This window comes from Empidonax traillii, unplaced genomic scaffold, assembly GCF_003031625.1.
Source record: "Empidonax traillii isolate 1590-97213 ecotype Southwest subspecies unplaced genomic scaffold, ASM303162v1 scaffold322:size1131127, whole genome shotgun sequence".
Lineage (NCBI taxonomy): Eukaryota > Metazoa > Chordata > Aves > Passeriformes > Tyrannidae > Empidonax > Empidonax traillii.
The window spans coordinates 900394-922299 of record NW_020955515.1 but is presented as its reverse complement, the minus strand read 5'-3'; the positions used below and the strand labels follow the sequence as shown (position 1 = coordinate 922299).

The following is a 21906-nucleotide window of genomic DNA, read 5'->3' as shown; positions in this document are numbered from 1 at the left end:
CTCTGGTGGTGGCCAAAGCTAGAATTACTCTGCTTTTTCGGCTACTTCACCACGTCAGCCCTTCTCCTGCCTTCCACACCGCTGTGAAAATGTGTAGCAGCTTTAAATTGAGTGAATCCTTGCTCTCTTCGCTCCTGACCTCGACCATCTCCCTTGTAAACAGCCTCTATAAGGAAAACAAATCACAACGGATGGACGGAAGAAAGATCTTCTAGGGATGAGAGGATAAGACTCCTGAAAGCTTGGGACACCATAGCAATGTACTGAAGATGCTGAATCAAGATCAAAAAACAACGCACAGGGAAACTACTGGCAGCTCTGAAACACGGCTGTGAATGCCATTGCTCCCAGATGTCCCTGAGGTCACCCACTGGCCACTTGGGAAAGGATGCGATGGTGCTACGGTAACGCTCTCTTAAAGGTGAAAGCAATAAATACATGCACATCTGGGAGGACAACTTCCATCTCTCTTTTTCTTTCTTTCTTTTTCCTAGCAGGAAGCAATTTTCCTTTCCATTTAGCTGGCTGGTTCACCCATCACGGCTCCCAGCCACCGAACAGCCGGTGGACTTGACACCTAATGAGAAATGGGGTTTCTTTCCACATTTCAAAGAAGGTCACAGCAGCTACCAAAGGCAAACAGCGGGATTTAATGGTTCTGAAAGGTCTGAAGTGGGTTAGTGGCAGAATTCGTGCCCTGAACTACCCACTGGTCAAAGAGAAAAGAGATTTCTAACAGAGGATCGTGGTGGATTTAAACCAAAACCAAACTCCCAACCTTGAAAGACAACACATTGCCAATCTACCAGACAGGTGAAGTGGGAGAGAGCAGAGGCTGAAGGCCCCAAACCACTATCACCAGGAGCACAGAGCAGTTTTTAAATTACCTCTTGGAGCAGATGAAATGCTCCCTGATCCACCAAAGAGAAAGCAGATTCCAAGCTGGATCTGGCTGGCACTTCAGCCTCTGTTACACAAGACCCTGTATAAGAAATGCCCAGAAGAACTGGCGGGCAGAGAAGGAATGGTGGGGAATGACCAGAGGAGAAAGGAGACAGCCCCTGTCCTCACAGGAATCCTCACTCCAATAAACAGACAGCTTGGCAAGGAAACCGGAGGAAAGAGACTCACAACAGGAACAGAAATGAGAGAGAATCCTTAACCTGAATTAGTATCTTCATAGCTAATAAAAAAATAGGTCATGATCTCACCCTTAGTGCCACTTTCCAATACTACACATACTTAGGGGGTTTTGTTTTAAAACTTACTTTACTCAGTGTAATGAAAACAATGGCACAAATAAATACACGCTCGCGCTCCTTACACATCAGATGCTCACACGCACCGCCGGCTCCTCGCCCCCGCAGACACCCTCGGGTGCAGACCCAGGACAGGAGGCTGCTGCTCCCCTTCCCAGGCTGTATTTGGTTTATGCTACAGTACTAATACTCTGAGTCAAACAAAAACAAAACATGAGACTTATCAGTAACACCTTATCGTTATTTCAATGTGCTAAATTAGTCACAGCTCGATTTCAGATTTTTTTTTTCTTTTTTTTTTATAAGTTTACACAAAAATAATCAGAAAACAGATTAAATCTTAAGATATTTTTAATAAGTGCTCAGTTAAGAATTGTGTGAGGACTTGGGGAGGACTGCAGACAGCGACAGGGCGAGTTACACAACAGCAAGAGGAAGTTCCTTCCACGGTCCTGCCTGGCTCTAGGCAATAGTCTATCCCAGAAATCCTGGGGAGCCGGAGCTACAGGAGCTGAGAGAGAGGAATTCCTAACTGCTTAGCACTGAGCACACACCATGGAGCTCGTGGAGACAGAAAGACAGACGTTTGAACAGAGGATGGTCAGAAATACAGCAGAGAAGGTGCTGCCGAGGGTGTTTTTGGATGGGTCCCGCTGGCGAGGGGCCACGCACAGCGAGGCAAAGCCACAGGGATGAGCATCAAGGATAAACCAACCCAACCCATCTCTTGAACCATGTTTCTCTCAGCATTTCTTTTGCTATTTAAATTAAAGACTGGACTAGGCCAAGATGAGAGTCCTCCAATATTCAGCAAGACTCAGATCTTTTTAAAGGCGCAGGGTCCTCAGCACCAGTTAGTGCTGCTCAGCTCCTGCATCCCCCGGCCCCCAGTGCAGATCTGGGATAGGGGTACAGGACAGCACAGACCCCAGGGAAGCAAAAATAGGGTGTTTTTGTAATTTTTTTCTTTTTTTTTTCTTTTTTTTTTCTTTTTTTTTTTTAATGGAACCTAGCCCTTAAGGCGACAAGTGACTACACAAGGCAAATAAATACACAGCAGAGCCTTAAAGCCAGTAAAACAAACTGGAAACTTCGCTACTAGTCTTCAACTTTTTGAAAATAATAACAAAAAGGAAAAAGAACAATTCTTCCACCTTAATTTTCCCAGTTCCCCACCATCCAGTTTGTTCAACACTTTAAAGCTCAGGAATGCCCCAGCTCTTCGGCGGCGGAGCCAGAGGCAATTCCGACTTTTGGCAAGCAGTTGGGAGACTCAACAGAATTAAAAACAGGGATGTTGGAGGACTAGATGTCGGGCACATCTGTAAACATGTTATACATCTCAAAGTTACACACACCTGTAAAGGTGGTACAGTTTATAAGTGAAACAGAACTATTTGCGACTGGCCAACCACACATTTCTGAACCTGGACTGATACAATACATGATGACTATATAGTATCACACTCAGTATTATACTATATAGTGGTTGATACATCAAATGGAGTAGGCAATCCATAGTCAAACGTTTAAAACTAAGCGTGGCAGAAAGCTAAGCGTCTTACACAAGGTACAGAACTCAGTTTCATTGTCCCACCGTGAACCCAAGTGTCGCATTCAGGAACAATCTTGTTAAAAGTATAAAAACAATTAAAAAAAACACAAGCTACATACTCCTAATTAACAAAACAAAACAAAAAAGCAGATCATAGAATCTTTGAATATGCTGAGTTGGAAGGGACCCATCAGGACCAGCGAGTCCAACTCCTGGTCCTGCACAGGACACTCCAACAATCCCACCACGCGCCTGAAAGCGTTGTCCAAATGTTTCCTGAACTCAGACAGGTTTGGTGCTGTGATCACTTCCCTGGGGAGCCTGTTCCAGTGCTCAACCACCCTCTGGGTGAAAAACCTTTTCCTGATATCCAGCCTAAACCTCCCCTGACTCAGCTTCATGCCCTCTCCTCGGGTCCTGTCACTGGTAATGAGATCAGTACTTGTCCCTCTGCTGCCTCTCGTGAGGATGTTGAAGACCACCATGAGGTTTCCCCTGTGTCCTCTGGGCTGAACAAACCAAGCCACCTCAGCTGCTCCTCATGTGGCTTCTCCTCCAGACCCCTCCCCATCCTCATGGCCTCCTTTGGACGCTAACAGCTTAATATCTTTTTTATATTTTGGTGCCTAAAACTGTCCCCAGGACTCAAGGTGAGGCCACCCCAGGTCAGAGCAGAGCAGGACAATCCCCTCCCTCACTGGGCTGGTGATGCTGGGCCTGATGCCCCCCAGGACAAGGTTAACCCTCCTGGCTGCCAGGGCACTGCTGACTCATGGCCAACTGGCCCTGGACCAGGACCCCCAGGTCCCTTTCCATGGTGCTGCTTTCCAGCATCTCATTCCCCAATTTAGACACACAGCCAGGGCTGCCCCGTCCCAGGTGCAGAACTGAGCACTTGCCCTTGCTAAACTTCAAATGTTTGGTGGACTGCCCATCTCTCTGATTTATCCAGGTCTCTCTGCAGGGCCTCTGTGCCCTCCAGAGGTGACAGCTCCTCCCACTTTAGTGTGGTCAGCAAACTTACTTAGTATCCCTTCAAGTCCTGCGTCCAGGTCCTTAACGAAGACTTTGGAGAGAGCTGGGCCAAGGATGGAGACCCGAGGACCCCACTAGTGACCAGACACAAGCCTGATGGCTTGATGGATAAATCTAAGCACAAGGGGTATGCAAAAGTTTTGGGTTTATCTGCTTCCTGTAATGCCCCACGGGGTCCAGACTAATTTTAGGAGACACCAACTGCTGCTGACCTTGATAACCAGGAGCCAGGATTTGGCCACAGACACCCACGATGAGCACTGGGTATGTGTGGAGCTGGGGCTGATCAGCAAATCCATTTCTGCTTTATTCACTCTTGCCCTGGACCCCGTGACCTTTCCATCTTTAAAAAAAAACCCAGAAAAACTACCCGACCCCCAGATGATTTGGACACTCTACACAAGCTGCAATGGGACAGAGCCGGTTACACAGCTGGAGCCTGCACTCTGCTCAGCCTTCCCTACCACTGCTAGGAAGCTTTCCTTTCCCTGGGATTATTTTTTTTTATTATTTTTTAAATTATTATTTTCATTCCTAAGTCCTCCATTTTTTTTGTAATAAAATATATTTTTATTAAGAGATAATTAGAAGCAGAGCCCGGAAATACACAGACTGCATTAAAATATAAAAGAGCATTTCCAAGGGGCAGGAAGCCCAGCCATTGGCATTCTATGGACAAATTGAAAAGGATTCAAATTCCCATTTTTCTTTTTTTTTTTTTTTTTTTAAACTTTTTTCTTTTTTTTTGTTATTTTGAAATATTTTTTTTAAGAGAAAAAAATAATTCAAGAAGGATGAAAGTTAGCAGAACTCAATTCCTCTTCAGTTTTCCATTGAAAATGGGAAAAAAATCCAGCACATTTAGTGTTAGGAGACAGACAGAGCAAATATGAAGCACCTACAGTTGAAAGCAGAAGATACGTTTTTTTTTTTTTTGTCTTTTTTTTTTTTCTTGCTCCCAGTAATACAATGGCATTAAACTGTGGGAACAGTGGGGTGGGTTTTTTTTTTTGTTGGTTTTTTTTTCCATATTAAATGCCTAAACAGATTGCTTATTTTTCCATGTTGTCTTTGAAAATGAAATAACTCTTCAGTTGCAATAGTCCAACGTGTAACAGGAGCCAGGTCAACTGTGTGACTTCACCATGCATCCTAGAACTGAAGTATTACCATCTTTCCCTCAGCAGAACGAGCTGTTTAAGACAATATCCCCCGCATAGGATTGCTGCTTTACTCCTGGCAAAACATGCGGATTATAATTCTCTGGAAAAAAAAAAGAAACTCTGCAAACTTCAAGGCGTTTCTCCAGCATTCAATGGAAAACAAACCAGGAAAAAAAAAAAAAAAAAGAAACTAAATGGGGGAGGTGAAAGGGAAAGGGGAGATGAAGGATGGTGAATCATCCTGATTTCCCTGTGATTAGTGTGTCACTACAGTCACAGAACAAGAAACAGAAACCTTGTCAAGTGGAAATGCCTCTCCAGTGGGTTGCTGTTGCCCGTGTAGACGACAGCAGGAACTTTGAAACCGGGCTTGTAATTGAGTCTGTATTCCTTAATCACTTGCATTTCACTCTTTAAACAGAAACAAAACAAAACAAAAATGAAAAAAAAAAAAAATCTATTCAGTACCGGAGATTAAATAATCACGTGTGTAGTCTCGTTGAAATAAATTTTCAGATTCCTTATGAAGTCTAATTACTTTCAGTTGCCATTTTTAAATAACTATATATATATTTGTATATATTATCCTGTGATTCTAGTTATGGTTCCTCTGCTGCACTGAAGATTTAGAAGGAGCATAAAAGCCTTTTTGTCCCCCACGAACAGCACAAATGCTGCAGAAAGGTTATAACAGGCAGTCTTGTCTTGCTACCTTCATTGATCCGGGCGATCCATGGCTTCATCATAAGTGATTATCCTTTTGGGATCTGGAAGGAAAGCAGAATTCTAAGTTTTTCACAAGCTGAAAATAAACACAAGAGATCTGCACGGTACTTGTACCTTGACAGACTTTTCCTTTGGACCCCCCCTCCTGCCAACGCACCCCAAGCCCAGGCTGGCTCCCCCAGAGCAGCACACGAGTCTCCATATACAGCTCTTCCCACACAGAACCTCTTCTCAGGTGATTTGTGGGGATACACCAGAATAAAAGTTATTACTGGATGTGACACCCAGCACCAGAAATAGAAAGCAATTTTGTATACACATAGAGAAGAGTCATTAAATCTAATTCTTGTTTTATTGCTCTTGTAGAGACTGTGCTTCTCTCTGAACACCCTACCATTGTGGCACAGCTTACTGTCCTGACACTTAGTGATCTGAAACACAGATAAATCCAGACTGCAAACTGCAGGCACTGAAGAAATGAACTCAGGCATCTCCAGGCACAGAGACAATCCAGTCTCATTCACCCCCCATCCCAACAGACAGAGCAGGACAGTGCAATTTGGATTATTTATTCTTTCCAACACCCTTACCTTGCTTCTGCAAATTCCAAACCGCTTCCATTTCTGTGAGGGCAAAAGGAGAAGACCACTGTTATTATGCAGATTGATGTTGCCATGAGAGACAACTTTAAACACACTTTAATTTCCCAAGTGTGGCACAACACGGCTGCGGTTGTGCCGAGGCTTTCAGACAGAGCCCGCCCCATCCAGCCCAGCGGCACAGCCCCAGCCCATCCCGAATTTGAAACGAATAATCCAGCAACAAAAGGCAAAAGGATGGCTTTAAGGGTCAGAGGGCCAAAGCTGAGCATCAAAAACGTCACCACTATTCTCCAGTCCTACAAATCGCAATCTGACTTCAGGCTTTACTAACCCGACTCCAGCGCTGCTTCGCATGTCACGGCCTCAACAAGGAGCCTGAAGAGATGGTTTTTTACGAGTTGATGTTTAGTGTGTGTGAAACCAGAGCCGCAGGACACGGCAAGTTTCACATGGCTCGCAGTGTGCATGTGCTGAAGCACACCAGGCAAGGACTGCTGTGCCAACATCACTGCAAAGCTGCTGCCAACACACCACCCGAGAGCAAGGTGTGATGCTCTCAGACACGCGGCTGCCTGCTTGGCTTGAGGTTCTTTCCCCAGTTTACCTCTACAATATGTTTGCAGGCTGAATATAAATTCTCCCCAGTTCCCCCTCAAAAAGCACATGCTTTTGTTTACCTCAGAAATAAATGTTCTTTTCATTCACACTGAGAAACAGAAGGTTCCTCCCTTTAAAATGTCCCACAAATCAAGTCACACCTTTGGAGATCCATTCAAAATAACCTCATTTAGCCACTATGGAGATGGAATTTAGTGAGCTAGAATATTTATGAAGACACTAACTGTACCCTGCACCCAAATTTCAGAGACAAAAATTTTTAAAACAGGAGCATTTAGTAGGAACACGATCTGCAAGAACCACCTTTCAAGTCTCCCTTTTGCCACAAAGGAGGGTGACAGGACCTTGGTGGGGGTTGGAACAGAGAATAGCAAGGAATTATCAGGCTACACGGGATGTGCAGTAAAGCACAAAACAAGGCAATAAGTGAACTATCCAGCATGGGAAAGGAAGAAGAAAAAGCCCTACAAAACTCATGGCCTCAGCACGATGTGTGCCAAGTGTCACCTCCATCAATCGAGTCCCTTTTCCAACCCTTCATCTGTCCTTTGTCCCCCTACAATCTCCAGCTCCCCAGGGCAGGAAATTGCATGCAAATAAATATTGCCAGCCCTCCCTGCACAATTAAGCCTTTTGTAAGGAAGGCCCCGGCAAAATTTTACGAGGTCTGTTATTTTTGCGTCACGATAACAACAGCAACATTTTGCACTTTCACCGGACGGGGGAAAGCCTTAAGTGCTCTGGGAATAGTAGCCAGTCTCTAACACCCCCAGAGATATAAGCAGCCTGGCGAGGGACTGCCTCCCTCATGCGCCAGATGCAGATTCCCCCGAAGTAAAATGAACCAGCTACTAAAATTACCTCCCGCAGAGCGAGTTTTCCATTCAGCGCAGTTAGATGCATCATTTCCTAACAGTTAAAGAGCATCTCCTACTTTAACAGCTTTCCCCAAAGGCTGGGGACACAAAACTACTCTCTCGTTGGTTGCTCCACGTTAGAGCAATGTTTGAGCATCAAATGCCAGGGAGCTGAAGCAGTGCCCCACTGCTGTATCCCATGTATAGACCACACTTCCTTGTGCTGTTCATTTGGTTGCAGCTTCCCTGGACACCACAAGAATGTGAACTGCTTGTATTAAGACATGTCTGACAACAACAAGACAGACAGCGAGATACTATTAAGAACATACTAAAGAGTCTTAAGTTGTCAAAATTCTGTTTAGATGAAAAAAACCTAACAAACCAACAGCTAAACTCCCCAACCTTTTCAGACTCCAATTTTCCTTCTTCGGAAAGAGAGGGTGTTGTAAAGTCTCCTGTAAATCCCAGACACCTGGACACACTGACTGGCAGATGCAGAACCTCATAAAGCTACAAAACCAAAGACCATGGGGAAACAATGCAGTAACAGCTCTTACTGAATATCATCTGCCATCAGCAGAGCACAGGGACACAGGATAGAATAGGTTGAGCACACTGACCAACTGAAACAAACAAACAAACAAAAACTTAGGCTAACTGCAACACCAAACTAAGGGTTTTCTTCATCTTAAAATGGAATTTAATGATTTATTCTGCCTTACTTGGTAATACACTACCGTGAGTTTTCCTCCCAGTTCCAGGTTGTGGTCACCACGGCTGACACAAGGTGCTGTGATAAATGCCATGGCCACTGTCACAGAGCTTGGACCGGCCTGGTGGACAGGCAGCTCAGCAGAGCCACCACTGCCTGGGTCCAGTCAAGCAGAGCAGGGAGCTCAGGGATGCAGGGTGGCATAAAAGACAGTGCCCATGAGCTGGGTATGCAAGAGACCCTAAGCCTCCTTTCAGTCCTTCTTCCTTGGGCTCAAAGAGCTCTTTTCTTAAGCCTGCCTTCCCTGGATAAAGCTTTCAGAGCAGGTTTAAGCAAAGGACTCTTGCTCACCCTGCATGGGGAAAAGGCACCATCAGCCCAAGTCCATCTCTCTCAGATACTGACCCAAAACCCATTGCTGCCCTTTCCAAAGACCTGACCAACAGACAAGAGCCACCATTCCCCAAACAGGACATGTGGCCAGGGAAACAGCACACTTCTCTCTCGGTGGACTCCAACCCCTAGCTAGATAAAATGCCACCAACAAACCCTTGCACAACCCAGCATCAAAGCCAGCCCCGCTCCAAGTCAGGGGCAGAACTAGGTCACCTCCTGCACCCCTTCCAACCTCTGGTTTTCCAGGATTTTTTACAATTAGCTGGGCTCTCCACAGCCCTCTGGCTCAGGTTTGCCGAGGAACTGCCCGGGGCAGACAGCCCCAGTCACATCCACCTAAACCACTTTTTCTGGGGACTGTCACTGAAACAAAGGGGTGGTGGAGGAAGGCTTTGATGTCAGGAACAGACTAAGGCACACTCCAGTGAATTGTGCTGGGATTCCTCATAGGTCAATAAACTTTATAGCAGGACTGGTACATAATCTTGGAGGGGAAAAGAAGTGTTTCTGTGATAACTTGTTAAGACAGGCACTTTTACACACTTTGCCCTTGCTAGAGAGGCAGCCCCTGCAAACAGAAGTGCTTGCACAATGCCACGGAACTAGTTCTTTGTTCTTATAAATCTTACTATTCCTAAAATAAAACACTAAAAAATAACAAAAAGGGACGATTCTCATCTGATTTTTCTGCTTCTACCTGCAGGACAAAATGATTAAGTTAGGGGATTGCCCAGGAAATGAAGCAAAGACTAAAAATTCCATGCTGTGGAGACTCATGGTTGTACGGAATACACTGTACTCATCCTGACAACTGGAAAGAGCAGACTCAAAGGAGAATTAAATCAGCTTTTGCCCCACAGCTCAGGCCCCACAAGGCCATAAGCAACAGAGCGAGGCCTAACCCCTTCCCACCACTGGGGATGGGAAATCAAGGCTCCTTTTTTTTTTCTTCTCCCCCCTCTCCTGATGTAAAGGATGAAAATTGCTGAATTCACAGCTCTGCTATTTCTTCTGACCCAGTTCACCATTCCGGTGAATGCCACTCCTGGCTGGCCCACGCTGCCTTGCTCTATTTTCCATGCTGCTCTTCTGCTTCTTCACGCGAGCAGAGATGCTGAGAAGGAACAAAGCAGCAGCACAGGCAGAAACTCGGGGGCAAGTCAGAAGAGGGAAACACTGCAGCTTCCTCTCCTCCACCCATGTGGTCTTTGCTGCTGTGCAGCTGAGCTGGAGGCCTCAATTATTTGCTTTTTAGCTCAGGACAAGCAAATTATTGAGCTTCCCACCACAAAGCTTGCCATCTAGAGCCCAGTGTCAGTGAGAGCCCAGAAGACTGCAACTGCCCAAACGTGACAGAATTCTGCACAGCGTTGACAATTATTCCGATACAAAGTGTTTCTTCCAGCTGTCTCTAAGAGAAGGAATAAAATAGTAAGGAGGTGCTGGTTTCACCAAAAGTAAAGCTGAGATACAAGAAGCCTCCTCTTCAGAAGGACCAAAAGAATATGCAAGGAACAGTTCTACCTCAAAAAGATAAGGATTTTGGCAATGCCACACCAAGGCAGAAGTTCAACTGTACCTTAGATGGTGACAACGAGATGCAAGCGAGAGCATCGCTTCTTCCTGGTCGTCCTAGTCTGCCATACTAAGCTGCTGTCCCTGTCTCCAAGCACATCCACAGCAGATCCACAAGTGCTCAGCTAAATCAGATCTCCCTTGGTAAATCAGATCTGTCACCTGCGAGTGTTTCAAGGCACCGTCACAAACACCGGGCGGCACGGGCTGTCAGTGAAGGCAGCCACATTGAGGGATCGTGTTTTACACTCAAGCAGATCAGATGATCAAGGGAGTCTTTCTGCCCTTTAAACAGAGGGAAAAAAAAAAAAAAAAAAAGAAAGAAGCAGGGGCACAAGGAAACCAACAGAAAAAGCTTCCAAGAGAAGAAGAAGAGGGTGCACCATCAGCCTTGCCCAAACATTCCCAGTGCTTTGACTTCTGGGGAAAAAGCAATCCAGACACATGCAAAGGAGCAGGGGAATCTTCCACTAAGACCTCACCGTGCTCTGCAACCACCAAGTCTCACACCCCAGCAGAGCCTCACCAGCACCCAGGGTGCTGTGGTGGGGTAAATGGGATCCCTGCACCAGAACCAGTCCTCCCTGTGTGTTACCTCCTCCATCTATCTTTCCACAGGGGAGCTGTGAAGCAATTACAATCCATAATGTCCCGTGCAGTCACTGGGCAAACCACATGCAGGAAAGCCTGGTTTGCTGGAACAAAGCTACCGAGTAAGCTGGAGGCTTTCCCGTAGCCTATTTACAGTCCAGGATGAGGATCCACACAACCTGGTCACAGTTACAGGCACAAACAGTGCAGAAAAGGGTGCACACTTGTGACAGACAGGCCAAAGCACTGCTACCACTCACACTACAGCCCATTCCTCACTGCAGCACCCAGAGCTCCATCCTTGCACTAAACTACTGCACTTGGAGGAGCTCAGGGCAGGAAGACACCAGGACCCCACCAGTGCTCCACACTCACTCCTGTCCTTGCCCCATGATCGTTTTACTTTGTGTTCATAACCCAGGGGGAGGGCAGACGTGAAGATCAAACTATCGAGACTTTGCTCAAAAGCAAACAGATCAATCCAAGAGGGAGAAGTTCAACCTCCTCTCGAAATCAAAACCAAACAGTGTGAGGACCCAACTGCCCAGGATGCCCTGACACCGACCCAGGCAAACCCACACTCTCTCCTGAGCAGGGAGGAGGGGAAGGCAGCTTGCAAAAAGCAACTGAGTGAAATCGTTCCTTTCCTACTGCAGGGGAACTGGTTGGCTCGGAGTAGGACCTCAGGAAAACAGTCCAAGATAAAGGGAGCAAACAGTGTGGGAATTAACCACCACACTGCTGTCCTGCACACACACCCTGGCAGCTCTGGCTTGGAGGCATTTCCCAGCACACTGTGGGCTCTAGTTGCAGGACCACGGCCATGAAGAGGGGACAGGAGGCACCATTCCTCCAAATACTCCTTAACCCAACTCACCCCAAAACTGAATGAAATGCAATACCCAACATAATCGCAGAAGTACTAAGAACCTGGACCGATCTCCTGCTTCGTGAACCAGCAATCATTTGGGGACTCAATAGGAGAAAGACAAGCCTAAGCTCTTTGGAGCACCCCATCACCGCATAAACGACAACACTGGGTAGAAACATTCATCATCTTTTACCCCTAAGTAACACCTCGAAGATGGCACAGATACAGTGCGAAAAAGAAGTCAGCAGAGAGGGTGTTTGTTCTGGATGCTCAAAGCAAGATGCTTCAAGAGCAACAGCTCTGGGAAGCTCTTCTTCCCATGCAGAACAAGAGCAGAGAACAGTATTTTAACGGGTGCTTCAGGTGGTCATTCTTGCCATTAAATGTAATTAACTCCCGTGTTTAGAAGAGCTAAATGCAGCCAGGCTTTGAAGTCAACACCTCCTTGAGAGGACATGGGAAGGGAGTGTTCTTTATTTTCCTGTTGTTTCTATTGTTTTACTGGGATCTGTCTTCCACAGCAAGCAAGAAAGGGAGAGCTGATCAGCCTTGCTGGCTGAACAGTTCCTTTTCTACGAGTTCAGGCTGACAAAAACAAAGAGACAAACCAAAGGGAGGGAATATTTGCAAACTTAAAATCACATAGGATTTCTCTCCATGCTATGCTTTCTGGTACCCCCGTTTTCTGATAGGAAACCGGGATTTAGGCTGCAGACAGACAAGAATGAAAACAGAAAGCCTGCTTTAATGCTGGCATAGACTGAGCTAAAAGGAGAGGATCCAGACAAAATCAATTGATGAATGCTGTTCTCAAGAATACTAGAGCTTGAAATCTTAACATCATAAGAGGGAGATGATCTGGAAAAAAATATTTGGAGTTATGATTTTTAAATGACTGGGCTTGTTATTACTACAGGTAGGCATCTGAGTTTGCAAACTGGTAATTTAAGAACTTTGCAGTGGGTCAAAACAGCAAAATACCAACCCTCTGCAGAGGGGAGGAAGGCATTATCCACATATGTATGTGGAACAGTAAGAACAGTAAACAACAAAAACAGATTGTCACCTTATTCCCTTCAGAGGATGCAGGGAGAGGGAAGGGGGATCGAATAAAAAAGGAACTGCCCCTGTGTTGGTCAGGGGTGGGTAAGTAACACTGTTCCAAAAGGGAACACACAACCAGGCTCCTGTTAACACCGAGCCAGCACCAGAAGCCAAGAACTGCCACAAGACCTCAGAGCTTCTGGGGCTGAGGCTAAAGCAGAAAGCAAGCCACCCCCCAGGCTTCCCTCTCTTCGTTCCCATTTTAAAGTGTCTGTATCATGTTTGAGTCATTTCAATATCTCAAAAAAAAAACAGGGAAAAAAAGGAGCTGGACTACAAAGGACTCCATGAAAGCAATAAAATCACCTGAAAGATGTGGCCTACAAAGACAAGGAGAGAATTCAATCTGCAGCTTACAGAGGAGCTGATAAGAAAAGACTGGTCTTGCTGTTGCCGTAATATTCAAGAAGGGCAGGGGAAAAGTGTGTGTGGGTCAGGTTCAGAAAAATAAATCACACCTAAGGCTGTAGGAATAATTTTTTCTTCCTTCAAAGCCATGATTTCATGGTCTGATCTGCCCAGGGGAGAAGCTGCAACACTTTGGTGGTAGAGGTGTGAGCACAGACTATGAAGCTTTTTCAGTGACAGAATATCACCTGGTAAAGCTGGAACAGAGAGGGTGAACCTACACATTTAACTCCTTCCAATGCTGAGAGGCTTAGAAGGGCCTGCTCAGTACCATCCCTATCAACATCACTCATGCTTGCCCACAGGAACAGGGAAACAAATACCCCTTAACATTAATTAAACAACGGTTTGAGTAGCTTCCCAAACCGTTATGGCCACGAGAGAGATGCAAGCAAAAAAAAAAAAAAAGGCTCATTTTTAAAACAATCAGAATTGCTGGAAGGAATATATCATGTTAGAATATTGCACTTATAAAGACAGAGTACAAAAAAAAAAAAAAAGAAAAGAATGCCCTTAGGGAGTAAGTTAAGCCATTACCTTTAGTGTGATATAGAATAGCAGCCCTCAGGTCAAAAGAACCCCAGCTATCTTTCCTTTCTAGGCCTCTCTGGTACCTCTGTTCTTTGGCGGAGGATAGCAAATTGTTCGTAGGAGAGGCCAGAGGATTCTCTACTTCATAGTCTTTTGAAAGAAACACTAAAGCACCTTGGCTACCGGTGTCTGCCTTTTGTAGGTCACCTGTGTGATGCGACTCCAAAGCTAAGACACCACCCTCAACAGCAGTCCCAGGCTTAAGAATAGCACTAAGAATTTGAGGGCTAGTCCGTTTATCCAGCTCATAAGCCTTAGGAAACACAGGTTGTTCAGTTCCTGAGGGAGTGATTTCAGCACACTGTGAAACCAAAGTGGCAGGATATTCCCCTTGAAATGTCACTTCCATTAACTGATTATCCGCAGACTTGCCCACAACAGTTTCGGGTCCAGCGCTGGGCTCGTTTATGAAAGACAAGCCCCACTGATTCTGGAAGATATCTCCCAGGTTCTGCTGATTCGCCTGCGAGGGGAAATCGACCTGCGCCGCACCCAGGAGCACAGTTTGCATATTTGAAGGGTAGATAAAAAGGCCAGATTTCTTTTGTTCTAGAGCTGTAGAAGTTGTACTCATGTCCTGGGCTACTGACTCGGAGGAGGTCGATGGTACAGTACTAGCAGCAGTTGAGAGCAGTGGCTGGGTCCCTGGGGAATACACACTTCCATCGGTCCCCGCGAGGATCGGCCCGTTCGAGAAGCTGGCAGAGGTGACAGATTTCATAGCAGACATGGGCACCTGGGACAGTCGACTTGATGTCTGGGCCTGAGTTTCCCCGGCAGATGACGAAGATGACGAAGACGACGAAGTGGATGGGGCTTGAGCTGCTTTGTTGAGGTTTTCTTTGACTTTACTTGCATAACTGATTTTGGGAACAATTTTAGCACTGCTATTGTCCACTGGAAAAACTGGGGGCGGTTTAAATAAGGTCCATGAGTCCTCTTTAGACGTAGCCGACGATGCGTGCTTCCCTTTGGGCCGGTCATCAAACTTCTTGCTGCTAATCCCAGGTTTGGCATCAGAGTTTTTCCGGGGTACATCCCCGAGCCCAGGTTTTCCCCGGCCTGCTCCACCAGCCCCAGCCTCGTATTTCCAAACGGGCTTAGTATTTTCAATTCGGTTCCCCTTTTGTTCACTATAATCAGGCTTGAAGCTCTCAAGTTCCTGTTTCAAGGTTGGTGCACTGACCTCCTGCTGCATTATTTTGTCCTGTACTAGATTCAAGTTCTCACAACCCTTGGCACTGTTGCGCCTGCCTTTCCGTTTTTTAGGCGTAGTATATCCACTCTCGGAGCCGCTGCCATCGTTATCGGCCCCTTTGCCTACGTAGCCATTGGTGATGTAGCTGGAATTATTGGTTACCACGCCGTTTGGAATAGACACTCCCTCTGGCTTGTCCGAGGACTGGCCTTCTCTAAGTTTATTTTCGTAGGACTTCTCATTCTTTTTGTCCATGCTATTTTTCTGAATGAAGTTCTTGGTTTTGATTCCAGCTTTCCCCAAAGCACCGGCCTTCACGGTCTGCTTTGGGGGGGCATTAGAATCTACGAGCTGCTGGCTGCCATTGGGTACCCTGGATCCTGGGGCGGTGGCTTCATCAGAGCACAGGCCCTTCAGTGACACTTCTCTTTCTCCTGCGTTACCATTTAGCTCTCCGTAGCCTAGAAAAAAGCAAAAAAAACCCACAAAAGGCAAGAGTTAGAATGTGAAACGTTAAACTCTCCGTTGCAGAAAGCTGTAATCAGCCCCAAACATATCCAGTTTCCTCAAGCAGACATTTTAAAATAGGAAAATGTCTAGTCTCTGATGTACATCAGCATGAACTTATTTGATGGAACCCATGACAAGAAGGGTTAAGCAGAAAGTACCAGCAGTGATTGACTCTCACATAACTGGGTGACATACAGACAACATAACAAAGCAAAAGAAAATACAGATACTATTTCAGGAAAATATACTGTACTAAAGATGTCTGGTAGCCTGGAGAGCTATTTCATCAGCTACTATTTCCAGGTCACAGAAGGGAAAAAAATTAATTCCCAGGATGCTTCAAAACAGAGGGATCCACTGACAAGATCTGTGGAGGTTCAGAATCCACACTGTGAACAAGGGACAACTCCTGCCATCTCCATCAGCTCTCGGGCCTGCAACACCAGCAGCCCTCATTCCCACCCTCATCCCAAATGCCACCTCAGTAAAGGGGAAGGGGAGAGAAAAATAAAAAAGCAGGATTTCAAAAGGGACATGTGCAAGTCCACTTGAAAGGTGGAGGGAGAGTGTGACTGCTTCTTCTCTCTGCATTTCAAGATAGCAACCAACACCTCCCTACACGTGCTCTTCAGCATTGAAAAGGTGATAAAACTGGGAGGAAATGCATCCCTGAGAGAGTCCTTCTGCTGCTACCAGCAACTGGTCTCTTGTCCACTGAAAAACTGGTATTTCAGAGTCCCTGGGAGAGATGGTATGAGCTTGAGACCCAAGAAATAACGTATTTGCTGAGGGCTCCAACTGATCATACCACGAGATTATACTGTACACTCCGCTTTCCTCTTTCCTCCTGAAATTCAGTTTTAGGCCTTATGGTTGCGAAATGAATCTTTGGAAGTGCAATTCAAGAGAAGCTGAAAGCTCAGGACAGTCCACACTGAACCACCTCACCTTCCTCTTTGTTTGTTTCCTTTTTAAAAATCCCTGGCCAGAGGCCCATTGCTTTCGAGGACCCTGTCTACAACGCCCCAGGAGAATCCCTGGAGCCCCATTGGGAGACAGGGAGAACACACTGTGCCCAGCTCAACAAATCCAGTCCAGCTGTGGACTGAGCAGAGGGATCCCTCCTACTGCACCCGCTCCTCCTCTGACTCATCCGTCCTCCTTCCCGAGGCTGGAAAGCCTTCCATCTCCTGCAACCACTGACCCACCTAAGGCTCCATCTGCATCCAGTGGCACAGAGTCAGCACAGCGAGGGAGTCCCTCAACAACAGGAGCAGGCAAGACTCCAGCTTGAAAAAGAATGTTTTTGTTGTTGCTGATGTTGTTGAAATTAACTGCTATAACTGAAAATCATTGTTACCCTCACATCCTGGAGCCTCAGATGTCTGGCAGATGTAACTGCTCAAGCTCTCTGCGAGTCTGGAACACAAGAATCCTTGTAGGAATCTTTACAAAAATTCCACAACTAAGTTTGCCGAGGGGGATCAAAAAGGATTTTACTACATGCAAGTATCTGTAAGCACCACAACTTCCACTATAACTTTCTAATATGCTGTTAAAAGAAATTAACCATAAGTAGTACATCCCAGAGAGAACTGGTAGGGTGGGATTCTCAGCTGAGCCAACAACTAAAAATCAAGCATTTCAGAATAATGTGGAGAGGAAGCCTTCTCAAGAGCAGCATGTTACAGCTGACCTTGTATGACTCAAGACTTCTGACACCACTTGTTAATGAAACAAAACAATAAGAGTGGTCATAAGACCATTGCAGATGAGGAGCGAAAGAATAAAATGAAGAACAAAATCCATTTCAGTAAGTCAGTGTGTCAGCAGTTTCTAGTTCCAATTCTCAAGTATTCACAGCTCAGCTGCCTGAGTTTTCTCCAAATCAACATTTGGCACAGCTGGCCCTTGCCTGGACACTGAGGTGCAGCAACCAAAATTTAGGGAAGAGGGAAAGAAAAAACAAACAGGATAGTAAGATGAACAGGTGAAGAGGATTTAGCAACCTCACAAACCATTTCGGAGCCGGGAAGGGAGGGGTGCCAGCCTAAGCGCATATTAAAACCCTGGGCACGCTGCAAACAGCGAAATGACTACTCAACTTATTTTTGCTCAGTAACTTATTTTAGCGTGTGCCGGATCAGGTCCCTCCCTGTCTGCCCGGGCAGCACACGGGGCACTGCCGACCCCGCTCCGCTGCTGCCAGGCCCCCTCCCACCTCCCGCCTCGTTATGTAAAAGGGAATTTCAAGGAAAAAAAAAAAATAAATGCACGCGGTGTTCCTGCCGGGCTGGTGACCACGCACTGGCTCTGACCCCGCACAAGCCCCCCAAAATGGGGAGCCGGGGAGCCCCTCAGGAGCGCTGCGGGGGCTCCGGCCCTGCCCGGGAGCGGCCCCCCCCCGCCCCGCTACCGCCTCTGCGCCGCTGCCGCCCGGCCCGCGGGCTCGGCCCGGCCCGGGCACCGCAGCCCCGGCCCCGGCGCGGAGAAGGCGGCTGAGGGCCCCGGGCCGGGCCGGGCCGGGCCTCACCGCCTCCCGCCGCCGCCGGCGGGGCCGGGCCGCTCTGCCCGATGTGACTCATTGATCTTGGCGCTCATCAATCGCCCACCCGCCCCCCGCGGCCCCGGCCCCGGCTCGGCGGGGGCAGCGGCCCGGCCCCACGTGCCGGCGGGCGGCGGTGCCGGCGGGCCCGCGGCTCCCGCAGCCCCAACATGGCGGACAGGAAGCGGCCCCAGCGCGGCGGAGAAGCTTCGAGCCGGGCCGGGGGAGGCGGCGGCGGCGGCGGAGGAGGGGAAGGGGGGGCCCCGCCGCCGCCCCGCGAAGGTCACAGGCCCCGTCCCGCTGCCCGCCCCGACCTGGTCTCCGCTTCGGCGCCTCCGTGTGCTGTGGGCCGCCGTGCTTGTGCTCGTGGCGGAGCGGCGGCTTGGGCTGGGCTCGGCCGTCGGGCGGCGGCAGGTAGGCGCTCTGCGGGTGGTGGTGGTGGTGGCCGTAGTAGTAGTAGTGGTGGTGGTGATGGTGGTGGTGGGGCTGCTCCTCCATGGGGGGCGGCTGGCGGGGCCGGGCCGGGCTGGGCGCTCGCTGCTGGGCCGTGCGGCTCCGGCGCGGGGACGCGGCTGGCGCGGGGGAGGCGGTGGACTGGCAGCGCCCGCCCTGCAATCAGCGAGCGGCGCCGCCGCGCCCGCCCCCCGCCCCGCCCCGCCGCGCCGCGGCCGGGGGAGAGCCGGCCCGGCCAGCGCGGACCCGCCCGGCCCGGCCACCCCCCGCCCGGGGCCGCGGCAGGTGAGGCTGTCAGGGATGGGGTTGCTTCGAGGCGGCCGCGCTTCGCCCCCTCCCTGTGCGAGCGCGGCCAGGCCAAGCCGGAGCGAGGGGCCGCGGCGGAGCTGCCTCTGTCCCTCGCCGCTGGGCCACCCCCGCGCCCCCCGGTGTTCCGTGAGCGCCGTGCGGCCCCGGGGGGGTTTCACTGCGGGGTCACCGGGAGGAGGACGGCCCGGGATGCAGCACAGCCGCGTTTTACCTACGCCGCGTCAGGCGGGGGAGGTTGGAACAGCCCCAGCCAGGGCCACGCGGAGGGGATCTGGGCAGGGATGTGAACACGGTGAGCTGCCGGGCTCCCGGCCGCGGAGAGCCGGAGCGGCAGCAGCAGCAGCGCCCCGGAACGCCGCCGGGCTGAGCTGCAGCGCTCCCGCAGCAGCCGAGCCCGCCCGGCTCCAGGGCTCCACCCGTAGCCGCCCGGGCGGACCCGCCGCTCCCCCGGCGTGCTGAGCACCCACCCGGCGAGGGAAAGGTGGGCTCCAACAGATGCTCCTGCCCGCCTCCGAGAAGCACCGGAGGTTTTAGTGATGCTTAGGAAAAAAAACACAGGTTGCTGGGGAAGCCCGACAATGGAAGGGGATCTCATTTGCACCAGATTTTATACCATTTCAAATCTCTGATTATCCCCGCTAAATGACCTGAATTATCCAGCTAAATGACCTGAACTTCTGCCCCTGCTCTGACCAGGCTCCACTGTAGGAGGGAAAGGCCAGCAAGACTTTCCCCTTCTACTGCTGCTCCAGCTTCCCTGCTCAACACCAAGGCCCAGTTCTGCACAGACAGCATGGTTTCAAAACAAACAGTTTCAAAACAAACATGGTTTGAATGCAGAGCAGCGAGGAACTGAGGCAGGAGTTAATTAGGAACACAGGAAAAGGCAGAGAGGATGGGGAGACCCGAGATTGACACAGGCTGGAGTTGGAGGCAGAATGTTGCTCCAAGTTATTCGCTGGTCTGGTGTGATTAATTACCTCCAAATACTCATGACAGTGTGCACTGCAGCAAACAGGGAGGAAAAGTGACAAAATCTGATCATGTAATTAAAGACTGTTATCATTAACGTACACAAAAAGATGCACAGATAATTTTCAAAATAGTATTGACTCGCTTGTCAGGGTTGTCCTTGCACCTTAATGCTCCACTGTATTTTTCAGTATTTTAATAAAATTAATAAAATTCCTGTGTCTAGAAAGCCCTGTCAGACTTTGGCACTGTACAAAGGACAGAGCCCTTGCCCAGAGATTTTACAGTTCCCAAGTTTTATTTCAACAGAACACAGTTGAAAGTTTATGCCTCGAACATAGCATCCCACTCCACCCTCCTCTTTACTACATGGGAGGTAAAGCTTTTCCTACCAGAAATACCAACTTCTACGTTAATACAAAGTGGTTTTTTTCAAGACTCGAGGTGCCTGAAATATCACAAGTTCTGTGCCAAACCATTCCTGCAGTTTGCATTTCTTTCGGCACAATGCAAAGCAATTTAAAACTCGATGGAACCATTTAAGCAAGCAGCCGTGAACTTTGGGCTTTACCCATGGTCTCAGGAATAACGGTCCTTTCAAATGCTGACTCATCGAGTGACCTCAGTTCTTAGGAGACAAGTCTTAAAATGAGGAGTCAGGCTTTAATCACAGTTGACATTTTATTGGTGGCTTGGAAGAATTTATTTTTAATATAAGGAACTGGCTTGAAGATTTAAACTTCAAAAGACTCTGAGGAAAGCAAATAATTATGGACTAGTTGGCTCTGCAGACACACGGGCCAGAAATCTGAATAGAGAGGGAGGTGGGTCGTCTCTTTGTGAAAGACAAACTATTTCAAACTCTTTCACTGCTTAGAAGTGTCATGTTGTCAGTACTGCATTATCTAAAGCTTGCAAAAGCAGATTAAAAAAAATCTAAAATAATACAGCTTGGGGCCCTCCACCTTCAGAAGCACACCTGGCACACAAAGCACAGGTGTCCCTCACCTTCCCCACTTCCCACCAACTCCACACGGCATCCCCAGCAACGGATGAGCAGTTCCAGTATGAGCAGTTCCAGCAGGCACTGCTGCCCTGTGGCCTGGCGTCTCCTCCCTGCCACGCTGGGACATGTCCCCTCCAGAGGCTGTACTTTGTGTTAATCCCAGCATTAGCCCAGCGTTGCACTGGTTGCACTGCGTGTTAATATTCAGCAGTCGTCCAGGCTGTGTTCTCTGGAAAAGGGAAACCAGAGGTTTCCGTGTCTTCCCAGCTGCAGCAGTTTTCCTTCTTACTGCTCTTTGGCAAGCCAGCAAAGGAAAGAGGCAATTTTCCTTGGAATTCCACACCCAGTGCCAAGTATTCCCACATCCAGGCACAAAGCTGGGCACAGCCAGTATAATTTCTAACTCAGTAATTTATTTAAAGCTCTATTTTACGAAGCTTTGAAGTGGATGGCCTTGGAGAGAACCTGCCATTTAAAGCTGCAAAATTAAGGCAGCAAGGAATGAAACAACTTCTATAGGAATCATGAGAAAGTTTTCCTGGAGAGTCTGACCTGGGATGAGTTTTGTGTTCATATTAAAATGCAGTTAAACTGAGAAGCTATTGAAGTGATTTTTTAAGAACAAATAATTTCTTTCAAAGACAATTCTCTTTAAGATGCTGCATTTAATTTCCATTAAGTGTTTTCAGGTAAGTGAAAACTGAGACGATAAAACTAATCCAGGAAAAGAAAAATGCTGTCTTTGTAATAGACAAAGTCTTGTGTCTATCCCCTGTTTAAAACTCAAAATTGGGAAACATCAAAATGATCATATTTATAGATATTGGGAAGGGCTCTTATACAAAGT

At 48.0% G+C, this 21906-nt stretch overlaps 1 protein-coding gene and 1 long non-coding RNA gene across 4 annotated transcripts in view; one reads left to right on the top strand and one right to left on the bottom strand.

Moving 5' to 3' along the window:
* Positions 1 to 4563: 4563 nt before the first annotated feature.
* NUFIP2 (nuclear FMR1 interacting protein 2) lies at positions 4564 to 18839 on the bottom strand. Of its 3 annotated transcripts, none has more exons than XM_027891582.1 (5): positions 18634 to 18839; positions 14013 to 15725; positions 6329 to 6361; positions 5725 to 5779; positions 4564 to 5423 (listed from the first exon to the last, which is right to left on the bottom strand). In XM_027891582.1, the coding sequence occupies exons 1-4, from the start codon at positions 18815 to 18817 to the stop codon at positions 5727 to 5729; spliced, it is 1983 nt and encodes a 660-aa protein (XP_027747383.1). In that variant the 5' UTR covers positions 18818 to 18839; the 3' UTR covers positions 4564 to 5423; positions 5725 to 5726. The 3 variants fall into 3 exon arrangements, with proteins under 3 accessions (XP_027747383.1, XP_027747384.1, XP_027747382.1); XM_027891583.1 differs by having other exon boundaries at positions 4564 to 5112; XM_027891581.1 differs by having other exon boundaries at positions 4564 to 5779.
* LOC114061277 overlaps positions 18652 to 21906 on the top strand; it is a 19279-nt gene continuing 16024 nt past the window's right edge. The window contains exon 1 of the long non-coding RNA XR_003572078.1: positions 18652 to 18733. This is a non-coding gene — a long non-coding RNA (uncharacterized LOC114061277). The remainder of the gene's footprint in view (positions 18734 to 21906) is intronic.